General features: G+C 36.1%; 4 protein-coding genes across 4 annotated transcripts; 1 reads left to right on the top strand and 3 right to left on the bottom strand.

Moving 5' to 3' along the window:
* On the bottom strand, nucleotides 1-4,452 carry LOC107915432 (RCC1 domain-containing protein RUG3, mitochondrial). Its single transcript, XM_016844594.2, has 6 exons — nucleotides 3,931-4,452; nucleotides 2,758-2,897; nucleotides 1,650-1,844; nucleotides 918-1,046; nucleotides 668-823; nucleotides 1-360 (listed from the first exon to the last, which is right to left on the bottom strand). Exons 1-6 carry the CDS (start codon nucleotides 4,449-4,451, stop codon nucleotides 167-169), a joined length of 1,335 nt encoding a protein of 444 aa, XP_016700083.1. The 5' UTR covers nucleotide 4,452; the 3' UTR covers nucleotides 1-166.
* A 188-nt stretch (nucleotides 4,453-4,640) lies between these two features.
* On the top strand, nucleotides 4,641-6,652 carry LOC107915421 (ATPase WRNIP1). Its single transcript, XM_016844585.2, has one exon. It carries the CDS (start codon nucleotides 4,658-4,660, stop codon nucleotides 6,323-6,325), a length of 1,668 nt encoding a protein of 555 aa, XP_016700074.2. The 5' UTR covers nucleotides 4,641-4,657; the 3' UTR covers nucleotides 6,326-6,652.
* Nucleotides 6,653-6,679: 27 nt separating this feature from the next.
* On the bottom strand, nucleotides 6,680-10,404 carry LOC107915439 (oxygen-dependent coproporphyrinogen-III oxidase, chloroplastic). Its single transcript, XM_016844603.2, is given in 9 exon segments — nucleotides 6,680-7,002; nucleotides 7,134-7,232; nucleotides 7,329-7,453; nucleotides 7,558-7,645; nucleotides 8,375-8,458; nucleotides 8,949-9,043; nucleotides 9,517-9,592; nucleotides 9,687-10,205; nucleotides 10,208-10,404. Coding segments are annotated over 9 exon segments (1,191 nt in total). The 5' UTR covers nucleotides 10,244-10,404; the 3' UTR covers nucleotides 6,680-6,933.
* Nucleotides 10,405-11,302: 898 nt separating this feature from the next.
* Nucleotides 11,303-13,159, bottom strand: LOC107915457 (40S ribosomal protein S27-2). Its single transcript, XM_016844619.2, has 5 exons — nucleotides 13,012-13,159; nucleotides 12,774-12,875; nucleotides 12,657-12,685; nucleotides 11,910-12,073; nucleotides 11,303-11,654 (listed from the first exon to the last, which is right to left on the bottom strand). The coding sequence occupies exons 1-4, from the start codon at nucleotides 13,012-13,014 to the stop codon at nucleotides 11,947-11,949; spliced, it is 261 nt and encodes an 86-aa protein (XP_016700108.1). The 5' UTR covers nucleotides 13,015-13,159; the 3' UTR covers nucleotides 11,303-11,654; nucleotides 11,910-11,946.
* Nucleotides 13,160-15,922: the final 2,763 nt, after the last annotated feature.

Genomic DNA, 15,922 nt, shown 5'->3' with positions numbered 1-15,922 from the left:
TGTAACAATGGAGATGAATCTTAGCTTCTTTAATGCTGTTTGCCTAACCTCATTGGGAAGCATTTCGCCATGGACTCAACCTTGGAACTTAGTGTGTCCTTCAAAACAAAATTGCAGACCCTATTGTTAAAGTTTCGTATGTGAATTTGTTTGATCACATCATTCGTTAACAAGGTGATCTCGAGACTAAACACATGGCATGGCATGCACCGACTGCAACGGATAGCACGTAATGGGCTCCCAATCCGTCGTCCTCCATTAGAAAATTGACTTCAACAGGACTTGCTTGAACCTCTGGTAATCCAGGAACTCCCAGTTGTTGATCTTTTGCATTCCCCCACATGTATAACTTCCCTTCATCTGTTTAGAACCAAAAATATCAGTAAAATGCACAAACAAGCTCAGTTGTTGGTTTTTAGGGCTATGTACAGAACCTAGGTCCGAGTCAAGCTATGAAACTAGTTTATATTGCTGAGCAAAAAAGTCGTATATTTGAATAATTCATACTGGCAGAGATTTACATAAAAGCTGACATTATTTCTGACTGCATAAATATGAAAGATATAAAAGGGTGGACACTTTTCATGGCTAAATTGTTATATGATTGAAACTACAAGCTTGAGCTATCTAATACACAATATTTACCAAAAACATATACATGACATACCGGTTATAGCTGCCGAAGATGAACCTCCACAGGCGATATAGACAACACGTTTATCAGCCAAAGCTTCAATTGTTGCAGGAACTTTTTGATTTTGTATAGAAGAATGGCCCAACTGACCATGTCCCCCATGGCCCCATGAAAGTACTTTACCTTCATCTAAAATAATACAGAAGGAATAATCAATAATTATAGTATACCAATAAAAGGAAAAGACTAAAGGAAAAGAAAGGACATGTGGCACTGGTTTTACCTGTTAATGCAAGAGAATGATATCCACCACTTGCTATCTGAACGATATGAGTACTTTCAAGGCTAGGAATTGGTTTCGGTTTCCAACCACCAACCTTATCACCTCTTCCAAGCTCATAGTTAGAGTTTGCTGAGTAAACATAAAAAATAGATATAGATATAGACATTCAGCAAACTATTCCAGGAAGGTGATGCATCGTGAAATAGATAAAATGAAAATTAATCAAAACAAACAAATAAAAAACAAGTCGCAGGAAATCAATATAAAGATATCTTCACCACAAACTAAAAAGATCAAATGAAAAAAAAAGCAGGTTAAGGAAGTAAATTGATGAATTCAACTAAACCAAGCTCTTTAATCCTTGAGCCATCCTTAACAGGCTCATTACATGTTCCAGTACTGTAAGATTTCAGTTTTCAGTATGCAGTAAACATATTTTTCCCCATGCTCTACTATAACCATAACTCACACCTTGTTGACCCTAATTCCTAGTTTCAAGAGTATGTTGCCTGTCCATGTAGTATGCTTGGCAAACAAGGGTACAAGTTTCAAAAAATATTTGAAGTCGTGGTATTATATTATGGCTACGTTTTGCTCCTTAATTAGTGTTTGTCTCAGTAGACATTAGATAGTTTATCTTTCTAATCTATCTTTTGGATAAAAAAATAATTAAATACCCATAGGAACAATATAACGAAATGTAAAATATATAGACAGGTAGAGAGACATTACCACCCCAATTCCAAAGTTTTCCATCCTCCGTCAATGCCATTGTGAAGAAACCACCACAAGAAACTGCAGCAACAGGAGTAGGTAATTCTTTCACTTTGGATGGGATACTAAGTCCACCTCCCTCATTTGGGCCCCGACCAGGACCAAGACCTAATCTGCCATCCCCTTCCTCTCGGCCCCAGGTGTACAAGTCTCCTAATTCAACGAATAACAGCTGTATTCAGATCAGGCAAAGCAACAAAACATATATACGAAGATGACCACCTATAATGTGAGAAATGAGCACACATGATAGATAGCATGACATCTAAAACCTGTTAATAACACCAATTTGCTATTTTTTCAGCATACATTAAGGTACATGATTCTCCTTCGATTTCCCATTGTTTGCTGCATTCTTCTTCAAAGTTTCAATTTATAGTTATCATTAACTAAACCAATCCCTTCTGCCATCAATACACTCTTCCCTTCTCCTTTCTACTATATTTTACCTTCTGTACAGACAAAAATGCTGCAGGGCATGTTATCCATGTGCTAAATAGAAAGTATTATTATCTTCTCCGTTCTGAATGTACTTCTTTTATCAGTTTTCATATCTGACGACAAGAGAGATTCCACATACAGGGAAATGGAAGTACCGAGCATGTCAGAAGTTATTTTACAGACTAGTGTTGCAGTTTGATGGTTCACAAAGTTCACCTTCATTTATTAAACAAGTGATTGAACATACAAAGATACACAAAAAGAAAGCAGAGAATAAGCTGTATGATGCTTGAAAAATGATATATTGCATTGCATTCAAATTATCCAGGTTTGTAAAAAAAATCAAATCTGATACTATGGCTTGAGGCAAATTTTCTTCCAAAAAGTTGATGATAAACTAGAAATGTGATAAGTATTGAGATTGCATTAAGTATCTTTGTCTTTTGAGAACATACATTCAGGTTCAATTTATTTCTTAATTGTTTCCACATTCTAAGCACAGGGACTTTACGTACCATGATTCATTAAAATGACAAAAGTTAATCATTGACATGAGTTTCATAAAGCAAGATCACAGGTAAAGGCAGTCGAGATCTATATTATGATGATTGACAACATTGAAAACCTGATTCAGTGACGGCAGCAGTATGTGTCCCACTAGTTGCGATATGACGTATATTTCTACTCCAGTTTCCTTCTACCAATCTTGGGACGAGTTCTCTATGATAAACACGATGTCCAAGTGCACCAAAACCCCCATAACCCCTGCAAACTTCATTTTAAGAAGAGAAATAGTTTGTACTAATGGTTTTGGCCAAAAACAATTCAACTGAAGCAAGAGTACCACAGACTCGTAACTTAATAGACAGCTAATTAAGAAAAAAGCTTCACCACTTCTATCCTATAAAGAGGATTCAGTTGATAGTTAATCAAATAATAATAAAAAAAGAACATCTACAAAGAATTAGCTTGAACTGTCTTCTTCCTCCACCTCTCCAACACACTTGCCAGTTGAGAGGTAAGGACGGCCTCTACCACAAAGTCCCTAATCATGGCCAGCTTTTACCCAAATAATTTCCAGGATACAAATCTCAAAATAACATCTATTTTCCTTATCTAACTCTCTCACTCTATAACTTATTTAAAAGGGAAAAAGAAGAAAAAGTGTACAAAAAAACAAATGAAAATCCAAAATTCATGCAGTAGGATTAATGATTATAAAGAATCATTTGGTTTACTTAAAAGCTTCAATTTTATATCTCTAATATGTGAATTCTGATATAAAACATTCTAATGGGTATTCGTTAATCACACATCTCTGGTGCAGTAGTATAAGAAATCTTGAGCTTGATCTTGAAAAAGATGTTTGGCCTCATTGATCCATATAAACCTTCTATATTTAACATACATTGAAGTAACATTTATACATTCAATCATCAAAACTAGAGCTCACGTAGTCTCTACCTATCTTTCATTTATCTATCTCCTCAATCCCATGTTTCCTCTCCAATAGATTTAACTCCTTCCACTGACCTAGAACGCTAAGGCTATAACCATAGGAAAAGGCTCCACTTCCACTATCATTTTTCTTCTGTTATCCTGAATAAGCTTTTTGAATATCAACTTGAATTCTCATATAATGTTATAAACTTAGTTTCTGGTATCTAGTCAACTGTATGTTTCAGCTGACTAATTATCAAAAATCACTCAAAGGAGAAAATAACACGGAGCAAAGTTCTTTATATCAAGGATAATAGCTAGAATTGGATGAACATCAAGGAAGACGAAGAGAACTGACCAAGTAAAGACCTCGCCTTTAGAAGTTAGAGCCACAGAATGAAGACCACCAAGAGCGACAAAGGAAACAGAATCCCAGTGAGGGTTCAAAGTAGGCACAAAAGCAGGATTTTCATGACCAAAACCGAGACGACCTCCATCACCTTTGCCCCACATCCACAACTTGCCGCCGATAACCAAACCCGAATGGAACAACCCGCATGATATCCCAACCGAATGCAAAGTTTGATCCTTTTGATCTTGGTTTTGGGTTTTGCCTGGGGTTGGGGAGAGGGAAAAGGAAGCATGGGGAAAGAGGAGATTGGCTACTGGAGATGGGTATATTCTGATTTCTTCAATGCCACCACCTAGTTGGCCTGATGCTCCCCTGCCCCATGAAAGGACTTGGAGTGTCACGGCTTCATTTCCGTTGTCTTCGTTGATCTCTGGGCTTTTGTAAAGAAGAGGAACTTTGCCTTTGGTGGCGGTGCTAAATGAAGAAGAGAGGCGGCGGTAGAGAGGACTTGAAAGGCGGTGTGCCATCACTCTTTAGGCCCAGTCTCAGTCTGCACTCCCAATTAAATACAAATAAATATAAAGAGACTCGGGCCAATAGGGAAATGGGAGGAGGCTGACTTGGGGCCTAGCTAGTGCCTATTGTATTCTACAAATGGAAGATAAATAGATTTATTTCACTCAGTCAAAAGGGTTCCTTTTATTTTACAGTTCCAGTGCTGTGCCGGATTCCGATGGAGATGGAGCAGCTCTTAAGCATGGGATTCTCAAGTGAATTAGCAGCACAGGCTCTAGCGGCCACCGGCGGCAAATCCACCCTCAAAGCCACCGAATGGATCCTTTCCCACAAATCCTCCAATCCAAACCCGAACCAGAACCCAAACCCCTCTCCTCCTCCCTTTCAACCAAAACTCGACCGCTTCTTCCATCTTCACACCAAGCTTTCCACTTCCCCTTCATCCCCTGAACCCACTGCCACCGCCCCAAGCATCCATACTGTACCCGAACACGACCCAGATGATGATTCCACCACCCCATCTCCGCACCATAACAAACGTCAAAAGTTGCAACATCCCAAACCCACCATTCAACTAGGCAAAACCGATCGAACCCATGAGCCTTTGTCGGAACGGATGCGTCCTCGTACTGTTTTCGAAGTTGTTGGTCAAGAACACATTCTAGGTAACAATTCTCTTCTCCATTCTGCTATTGATCGCAATAGAATCCCTTCCATTATTTTTTGGGGTCCTCCTGGTACTGGTAAGACTTCCATTGCTAAATCCATTATTAACTCGGCTCAAGACCGGTCTATGTATCGATTCGTATCTTTATCTGCTGTTACTTGTGGGGTTAAGGATGTTAGAGATGCTGTTGAGGAAGCTAGGAAAATGAGGGTTAAGAATAATAAGAGGACTCTGCTTTTTGTTGATGAAGTTCATAGGTTTAATAAATCACAACAGGATTCTTTCTTGCCTGTGATTGAAGATGGAAGCATTGTGTTTATGGGGGCAACCACTGAGAACCCTTCGTTTCATTTGATTACACCATTGTTGTCTAGGTGTAGGGTTCTTACATTGAATCCTATAAAACCCCATCATATTGAAACTCTTTTGAAGAGATCAGCTAATGATAATGAGAAGGGATTGTCTCAGAGCGTGGGCATGAGGGTCGATGTTAAGGATGATGCTATTTATTTTTTGTCCATGAATTGTGATGGTGATGCTCGTGTGGCATTGAATGCTTTGGAAATCGCTGCCACCACGGCGGCTGCTCGAGTGGCTGATAATCAACTAGAACAAAATGATGAAGCAGTTGTTACAGTGGATGATGTCAAAGAAGCTCTCCAATGCAAGCATCTTGCATATGACAAAGCAGGGGAAGAGCATTACAATTTGATCAGTGCCCTCCACAAGTCGATGCGAGGAAGCGACGCGGATGCAGCAATCTATTGGTTGGCAAGAATGCTGGAAGGAGGTGAAGAGCCTCTATATATTGCACGAAGACTAATAAGGTTTGCCAGTGAGGATGTTGGGTTGGCTGATCCATTAGCCCTAAACCAAGCTGTTGCCTGCTATCAAGCTTGTCATTTCTTGGGCATGCCCGAGTGCAATGTGATTCTTGCACAATGTGCTGCTTACTTGGCTTTGGCTCCTAAGTCTATCTCAGTGTATCGAGCCATCGGAGCTGCACAGAAGGTTGTTCGGGAATCTGTAGGACAAAACGAGGGAGTGCCGCTTCATTTAAGGAATGCACCAACCAAGCTTATGAAGGAACTTGGATATGGAAAGGATTATATATATCCCCCTGATAACCCATCATCGTCAACTCAGTCATATCTACCACCTTCTCTTCTTGGGTACAAGTTCCTCGATTGGCCAGATCAAAATTCAACACAACAATAAGAGTCATGCCATCATGCTTCGGGAGTTCAGGGAAATTCTTTCTGAATTCGGTAATCTTCACTGTTCATCAAAGTCTTTTGTGGATATGCCTTTCTATAGGTGAAAGAAAGTTCAGAAATATGGTATATTATCTTGGATCATCTTTTCTTTTGACTATTACAAGACATAGTTGACTTTTACAACGAAGTAGTCAACCAACCTTTTGTAGATGAAGCTATTAACTGCCATGTGTCCATCGTTAATATTGATGGATCTATGATACTGCATATAATGTTGGACAGTGATAGATTGATAATTATTAATGAAAGTGATGGAGCCTTATGAAAAGATCCTCACGTTAATAACACAAAGATGTCAGGCCAAAATATAACACAAATATGTTAACAGATACACAATCCATTAGCAACTGTTAGACCTCTTAACTCTAAGCAATGCGTATTATAGGGCATCCAATTACATTCACGTGATTTGCATTAATACAACAAATCCATGAAGCCAAAACTTACAACTACTACTGCAAGAAGACACTCCCTAAAAGAAGAGCATCTTAAAAATAAAGGAACCGATGGGAATTTTCGAAAGGATTGAAAGAAACTCAACCAGAAGTATCAGATCCATTCCTTAGGATTGATGCAGGCATCTAACAGTTTCCACTCTTCACTTCCCTCTTCTGGTTTCTGTATGTCATACAAAGAAAAAGACCCTCTATTATAAGTTACAGCTTCTTGGAATATATCACAGTGAATATTTACAAAGAACTATGTCAATTTTTTTTTAGAACTTGGACTGAAACGGGAAGGAAGCTTACATGATCATATTCCCATCGTGCAGATAAAGGGAGAGAAACAAGAATACTTTCAATTCGACCTCCAGTTTTCAGTCCGAATGTAGTACCTCGATCATAGACCTTACATTAACAAATGAAATATAATTTAAAGCCCATATTTTAAGAGAAATTTAAGATTTCCAATCTCTCTAGTTTAGTTATTGATCAGTTCAATACCAAGTTGAATTCTACATAGCGGCCCCTTCGCAGCTGTTGCCATGCTTTTTGGCTCTCATTGAATGGTGTATCCTTCCTTTTCTCTATGATAGGTATGTATGCAGGAACCACAGAATTCGCACATTCTGCAAATTGATAGTAAATTGGTACATTAAAAAACACAAACCCACTAGAGTTGCTTCCTTTAGGTGGGGAACACTCAAAATTAATCTGAGTCTTGAGGAATTACCAGTGGCAAATGAAAGAAGCATCTCTTGATCATAGTCATTTAGATCATCAAAAAATATTCCCCCAAGCCCTCGTCTTTCACCTCGATGCTGCATATAACATTAAAAGTAAACATAAAGTTTAATAATTAAATTCAAAATTAAATGGAGAAAAAGGTGAAATTATGAGAATGGTCAACAAGAGGAAATAATTATATATAAAGAAAGCCTTTAGAACATTTATGATCACCAAACAAGCTACTGATGTTATCTTTAATGTAGATGACTGTTTCATAGTTACCCAAATCATCTCAATTTCACCAAAAAGAAAAAAAAACGTTGTGCATTAAGTATAATACCCCCATTTTTTATTCTTCCCAATATAGCACATATTAAATATATAGGTAATAAAAGATTACAAACTAAGGAATCCAAAGAGGCATATAAGTCAAGCTAAGCTTGTTGTGCACCATTCACCTTAAAAATAAAAACATGCTTAGTGCAAAAGGAGTGTGCCTAATCTCGGGTGATCTCACCCAATTGATGGAAGGTGCTTCAGTTGGTTTGCACCGCACCCTACCACCTTGGTGCATGCCTTGACAATAGTGATAACCATTACACTGTTTCTGACACAACACTCTTAAGACTCTTTCCCCAATATGAAACATAATTAGTAATATTATCATGGAGCAAAAATGAAAAAGCAATAATCACAGTGTCACGCATTGACTGGCAATATTTTCTATGTTTGTTAATTCAAATGCTATAAAACTCTAAAACAGGGGAAAATAAATTATGGAACATCATGTATGACACTGAAAAGATCTGGTAGAACCATACCTTAATGTAAAAATAGTCATCGCACCATTTCTTGAATCGAGGATAAAAGGATGGATCAAACTTGTCACAGGCCTTTTTTTGTATCTAAAAATGAAAGCCAACATCAGCAAAAGAACATCCAGAAACATATTTCATTGTCCAAATAATATTTTACAAGCTAGAATTAATGATCTCTACATACATATCTACTGCAATAGGAATAAAAATTTTGCAGGTTATCTTTTAAGATTGGCATGTGCAATCCAATGGTAGTAGAGTCTCCAATTGACGTACCAAGTTATACTAAAACCTAAAAAGGAACAGAAGTTACTACACTTTAAAGGATTTCATCCATGTGCTTTCCAGTAAATCTGTAAACAATATTTAGTAAGATGTTCAAATAAAAAGGTCTATTCAAATATTTGAATTTCTTCAAATTTGACTTTATCAAATGGAAACCACCAATATTTGAACTAATTTAACTTGTGAACCTCCTTGGTCTCTCAATCCTGTTAAATGCAGATATTTCAAGTTTTACTGGGGGTAGAATTAAAGAAGAAAAAGGGCATAAGAAAGAAAGAAAAATCCAACTTACTGAATGGAAGTGCTTGACATCCTCCTCAAAGATGTAAGCTGGAGTCAAATCAGTTCCACCACCAAACCACCATTGCCTAGGTGCTCCAGGAGTATCTGCACATTTCAAAGATGAGTCGCAAAATAAACCCATGTTACTTGGACTCTAATGTGAGTGTCAGATATGTCTTTAACACAAGCATGTTCGATTCTTTCAAATATTTGCTTGTATTTGGAGGGTCTTTGGACCCATGTCTGAATAAGTCTTGGGCATGGGTGTTGAACACGAATACTTCAATAAAAATGAAGAGTCCGAATGCACGAAAAAGACTAATGCTATGCACAATGACAATGTACAGTGAAAGCAACTGAGGTAAGTAACGCAAATTTAATAATTTCATCAACAAACTATCCCTCTTTTTGTTTGTGAAGAACAGGTAAGAAAGCAAACTATAAAGCATATATTCATTGCTACTGAATTGCCAATGAAAAGAAATGCATTCATATCCTTCTAAACTACCATTTCAGCAGCAGCAGCAGCAACAGCAACAGCAACAGCAACAGCAAATAATAATGGATAAATTAAGTACCTTTAGGAGCATCAGTTTCGAAATATCTATAATTAAAATGCAATGTAGGAGCAAACGGGTTCTTTGGATGCAAAACCTGAAAAAAACACCGAAATACAGTATTATCACATTTGGATCTTTCAATGGAATTGACCAAAAATCAAGAAAATAAATGGGAAACAGTGAATTACCGAGCTGATTCCTGCTGCGAAAAAAGGAACGGGACCGGGCTTCTGATCATCAGCAGCAGCCTTGGCAGCTCGATAAGCTTCAGGGGGCATAACACCATAAACAACGGAGATATTAACACCAGCCTTTTCAAAAACAGCACCGTCTTGCAACACCCTACTAATACCCCCACCGCCACCAGGCCTCGTCCAAGCGTCTTCCTTGAACTTGCCAGCTCCGTCAACAGCCTCGAGGGCAGCGCACACGCTTTCCTGGGCCTCCAATATCATGCGCTGGAAGCGAGACCTGACGGAACCGTCATCTCCTCCGTCGGCTTCACGGAGAAAAGTGTGGGGGCGCTCGGAGATGAGGGTTTCTTTCTCGATGGAAACGGCGGAGAGAGGGGTGAGGTTGCGAAGAGGGGTTTTGGGCTTGGAGAGGGAAGGGAATTTGGGGAGAGTGGGGGGGGCGGGGCAGAAGCTGCTGACATGGGGATTATTGGAGGAAGAGAAGGAAGAAAGGGGAAGAGAGATGGAGAAGAAGATGAAGGAACAGAGAGGGTAGCTGTTGGTGGTGGCATTGCAAATAAAAATGGAGACAAATTGAGATTTTGAGCTCCTATAATAGTGTTTTGCTTTGATTTATAGCGCAAGGAAGATGACGAAAGGATTGGGGAGAGAGAAAATAGGTGTGATAAGGTAAGGATCGTCGATCACCCCACTACTCTCACTCTATTCCTTGGTTTTTACCTCTATAACATCATCCCCAACTCAATTTTAATTTTTTATGTCTTTAACTTATAATTTTCATATAATACTTACAAAAAAAATCATATACTTTTGATTAATTGATTTAGCAACTATCATTCAAAACTTATTCTCCTTTTTTTTAATTATCTAAATCAAATCTTCGGTTTTCGTGTTAATTGATGGTAATAACTTCTTCAACAATCCACACTCTTGTATTTTATGTTTTGTTCACTTTATTTTCTTTGAAAACCATCATTCTTTGCAATAAAGTCAATGTACTATTCCTAAAATCTAAAACTTCACCTTTTTGCATCATAATGTAATTGATCTCTTATAACTTTTTGGTTGACTAGAGTTCATCATCAAATTAATTGGAACAATTTAATTAAAATAATGCATCTCTAATTTATTTTTAAATTAAATGGCATTCGAACATAAGTTAGTGTCTCTATTTATAATAGTATTTCCTTCAAAATTCATAACTTGGATATAATAGTAAAAATTGACTTTTTTTTTAATCAATACAAAGCATTTTTTTTCTTCAATAAATAACTATCAAAATGGAAAATAAAAAATCAAACTCAAACTCAAACCCTAATACCACAATGATTGATTTTATAGATTCTCTCATCTTTATTTTTTTTTCCAAATTCTTTTAAATGTGTTGCACATTATATCATGTTCAAATTTTACTAAATTAACTACGAGTTAAGCAAATAAAAGCCAATCTCTCCTTTGATGAGGCTATGGTATAGTTTTCTTCTTCTTTTTAAGAAAAAAACCGATTTGAGTCAGACTCGGACCAAGCCCTAAGCTCGGACCTCAAGTCATTCATAAAATATTTATATGTTAAGTTTATAACAAATTTAAATAATTTTCGGAGAAATGACTCAGATGAATAGCACTACCTTCCGATGTGTGTCACCAAGTATCTGTTTAATTCAACCAAAGCCTCACAATATAAAAAATAACAAACAGCAACACAACAGAGGGAAAAAAATGCATCATTCGATGCGTCTAAAACACCAAGTAGAGTGCTAAAATTGTGCTAACAACGAACACTATTACGGTTAAAAGTTTCGAAATAGATTACTTGATTCTCAAGGAAATGATAACTCACTAAAACCTCATTTAACGGTCATCGCCTCTAGATGTAACTTCTTTGCAGGTTAACCTTTGCAAGATGGCATTTTCAAACTGAGAAACATTGCTCCAATTAACATCACATTGTCGAAGATTCACCTGCACCGAAAATACAAAATGTTCTTCACTAATCTCTAACTTTCGATAAGTTTAGGATTTGGGATCTAGAGTTCTGGTTAGATACGAATGCTTGAAAGAAAAGATGAAAATTTCTACCTAAAACCAGTAAAGAGAATCGACCAAATGTAGAACTCAATGCATCCATTAAAAACCAATATGGTCATTTCTAAATCATTGACATTGCTACTTAATTGAAGACCAATTTAACACATCAAGAGAAGGGAAGAAACATACAAATCAAAACTCGTCTTCCAACCTCAGACTGCGAGAATTAGTCACCCTTTTTCCTGAAAGAGCAACCTTCGGTGAGTCTAGCTCGACCACCAGTTGGCTGGCATAGAACAGTCTGGCAATTACCGCACACCACCACTGTTTGAGAATGGCTAAATACTGTCGTTCTGCCAAACAACAAAACACACAAGCATAACCCATAAGAATAAGAATCCGAAATACCCTGCACAAATTTCAATTCAATACACTTCACTTTGAAGGATGTCATTGCAACCATTGCAATTTGTAAAAACACCAAATCAGAAATCAAACCGGTGAGAATTCAAAATCATTGATTCAACCAGTGAGGCTAATTGAACTTGATATATATAAATATACATTTAGCTAAACAATATGGATTTTAATATAAATCAAATGGTAAAAGGTTCAAATCTCAAAAGCTTATATCTAGTATTTTTCATGGTTCAAACAATTTTTTTCATCGGTTCTCTAAATTTGCAATCAAAGATATATTGAACCAAACTTGACTCCGATTCCCGATTCAATTGATCCAAAAGACCCCTTTAATTCCAATTTTTCAATTATGCATAACCATAATAATTATAATTATAAAAAAAATTAATTTTATTAAATAACTTAACACTATTAATCTTTTACTAAGAATGATAATTCACAAGTTGTAAAACAAACCTAATTCATTATCATGAGTTTAAAAAAAAATCGAAATTCTAAAATCAAATGTGAACTTACATGTTGAAGCAGCCTTGGCATTTCACATCCTTTGAAATTCAGCAAAAAAAAAGAAGCAAATTAATCCACCATATAAACAAATCAGAATACGAAAGCAAGGAAAGGTAGGTTAACTACCATGAAGAATGAATTGGGGGATTGAACGAGACGCTTGAGCTTGTGCTTCTTTTTCTCGAGCTCAGCTGGCGGATTCAACAAATCAATGTCGTTTTGCAGAACCTAAAATCGCACAGAACACAACGGCACGATTCAGATTTTACTAAATGAACAATATTACAAAAAGAGCCTGAAAAATAATGCAACTGTAAATATCGGGCATAAAGCATGAAAGAGGAAACGACGATTAGAAATTTACCATGGTTGCAGTGGAAGAGGGTTTCGCGTGCGGCTTGTTGGCCTTTGAATAGAAAACAAGCTTGAAGAGAAGGATCTCTAAGTTTGGATTTTAGGGTTTTGTTTGTTGGCCCTTTTAATTTAATTTTTATTCACGATTTAGCCCTCAAGTTATTTTTCATTTTCCACTTTGGTATTTAACCTTTTTTTAAGTTTACTTTGGTACCTAAAGTTACACTCTGTCACAAGGTTCCGTCCAATTTTTGTAACAACGTTAAAATAATTAGGTATTCAATTGCTACACAATACATGGTATTTTTTTGTTGATGCCATCAACAATGTGGAGTTTACTTGGACTGGCATTAACGGGTAAGAGTAAATTGACATTTATTGGATTTGAAGAATGATTACTATTCAGTTAAATTTTAGGATGAGAATGATTATCTGAAAGTTCTGGTCGATGGTCCGTGGGTAGCATTTGGACAATACTTAATGTGCAGACATGGACACCATCCTTTTTTACAATCCAGGATCATCCGCATAATGTGGTTGTCTGGATTAGACTACCAAGTTTGTCGAGTGTAATGTACAAGAAGAGTTTCTTAGAATCATTGGGAGCATTATAGGTCAAGTTATTAAGATTGATTGTAATGCAAATAATGGAATAAGAGGTAGGTTTGTAAGGATGGTCGTTTGTGCTGATCTACACCTAGTATTATTTTCAAATATTAAAACTAAAAATGAGGTTCAATGTGTTGAATGTGAATATCTTCCAAGTATTTGCTTTACATGTGGTAAATATGACCACATTAGCAAGGGCTTCCCATCGACACATTCCTTACTAGAGGAGGAGGAAGATGTTACACCAAAGCCACCTTTTGTGGCGACAGTCCAACATCAAGTTGAATGTGAGGACTTTAGTTCCTGATAGCCGTTGAATGATGATAAAGGAAATCATCACAAATTTGACACTTTTCCTTCATTTGGTCTCTAACTTTTTTTTTTTTGTTTAGTGTGGTATTCAAAATTGGCAAACGGCATACAAGTTAGCCCAATAAGCTAACAATGTTATTTTTATAAGGCAGCAGAAGCAGCCAATGTATAACTGTTGGGCAGTGGGAGCCCTTCTATTTGTTTGCCTTACGTGTATATACAAGTGTGGTGACAGTAACTTTATTTATGGTGAAAAGTTTGTGCCATGAGTGAATGAAAAAGAAGGAAAAGTGGAAGAGAAAATTAGTTTCTTTTCCAAAGACCAACTTTCGTATTTTTTTTCGATTGGAGGTTCACTTGGTGTCCGTTAGAGTTATTCTTTTACGGTAGCTAGTAGACTCAAATATTTGTAAAGTGTACGGTCTGATTTTTGTTTCGAGTACTATAGTTTCAGATTTTCGACTTTCAAAGTCAACCTATTTTTTGTGATATTTTCAACTTTTCTCTTAAAGTTTGCTTGAGATTATTTATTGATAGCCTTATTTGAGTTGTATACTCTTTATTTGACTTGATTGTGATATTGTAGCAAGACTTTGATTATAGTGGAATTTTTTGTGGATTTTCAAAGTCCCGTGGTTTTTACCCCTTGCTTTACAGGGGTTTTTCATGTAAAATTGTGTCTCGATTTATTGTTTTTTTCTTGTGATATTGTGGTTGATTTGTATTGATTGTTGATATATTGTGTTATTGGATTTGCCATAATTATCAAATTAATTTTTCCAGAGCAAAAGAATATCAATTGTGCTTCCGCATTGTTTCATCCCAACAAACTAATATTAGAGCTAGGTTCTTGTGTTCGGTAATCATGGAAATTAGCACTAGTAAGATGGTTATTTTGAATGACACAAATTATTAACTTTGGCAAAACAAGATGAAAGATCTTTTGTTTGTGAAAGCTTTGCACCTTCTCATTTTTGCTACTAAAAAACCTAAGTCAAAAACTAATGAAGAGTGGGAATTTGAGCATGAGCAGGTGTGTGGTTTTATTTAGTAATTTGTTGAAGAGAATGTCTATAACCATATTGATCAAGAGACACATACATGCACATTATAGAACAAGCTTGAAAACTTGTATGTTTGAAAGTCCGACAATAACAAGTTGTTCATGCTTAAGAGAATGATGACATTGAGTTACAAGGAAAGGACTTCTTGTAACATCCCCACTTAAAAAAAAGAATATTTATGGTAGAAGTCTTTGAATAAGTAATCTATAAATAAATAGTAGTATAAGAAATTGTGATCGTTTTTAGAGAAAATCGTTAGACATGAAAACACAGAGGATTATTAGTAGGACTACGTGGTTAAGTTAAAAATTCGGTATCGAGTTCAGGGATTAAATTGAATAAGTTAGAAAAGTATAGAGACTAAAGTGTAATTATCCTATTTAATTTTGATGAAAAGGACTTAATGGCAATTTTACTATTACTTAAAAAAATCAAAAGTTTCATGATGACTTTAAATCATATTTTCATTAAATAATTATTATTTAACATTTTATTTAAAATAATAGTAATTTATTAAATATTATAATATATATGTATATCACCAAAGTTTGGGAAAAAAAAAGCTTTAATCATTTTCCTTCAATTTTAAGCTTAAGGTATGATTTTTCTTCAAATTTTTTTTATAGATTTTGAATCTTTGAAGCTTACTTTACATATATATACCAATAGTTTTTGATTTTATCAAGTATTTTAGAAATTGTCATTAAAGGACATTGATGGAAGCTTAGAAAACTTAAGTGAAATAGGTATATTTTTGGATAGGAAATTATTAGAAGATGAATTCTAGCTTGTTAGAAGTGTGAAAAAGAAACAAAAATGGAAGAAAAGTTTATTTGGTATATTTGGCCATGTTAAAGGGGAAGTAGAGAACATTGGTCACTTTGTGTAATATTGATGCTAAATGATAGCTTGTGAAGCAGTGAGTACTCTGGTGAA

The sequence above is a fragment of the Gossypium hirsutum genome, chromosome D08 (assembly GCF_007990345.1).
Source record: "Gossypium hirsutum isolate 1008001.06 chromosome D08, Gossypium_hirsutum_v2.1, whole genome shotgun sequence".
Classification (NCBI taxonomy): domain Eukaryota; kingdom Viridiplantae; phylum Streptophyta; class Magnoliopsida; order Malvales; family Malvaceae; genus Gossypium; species Gossypium hirsutum.
This window is presented reverse-complemented; position numbering and strand designations above follow the sequence as displayed.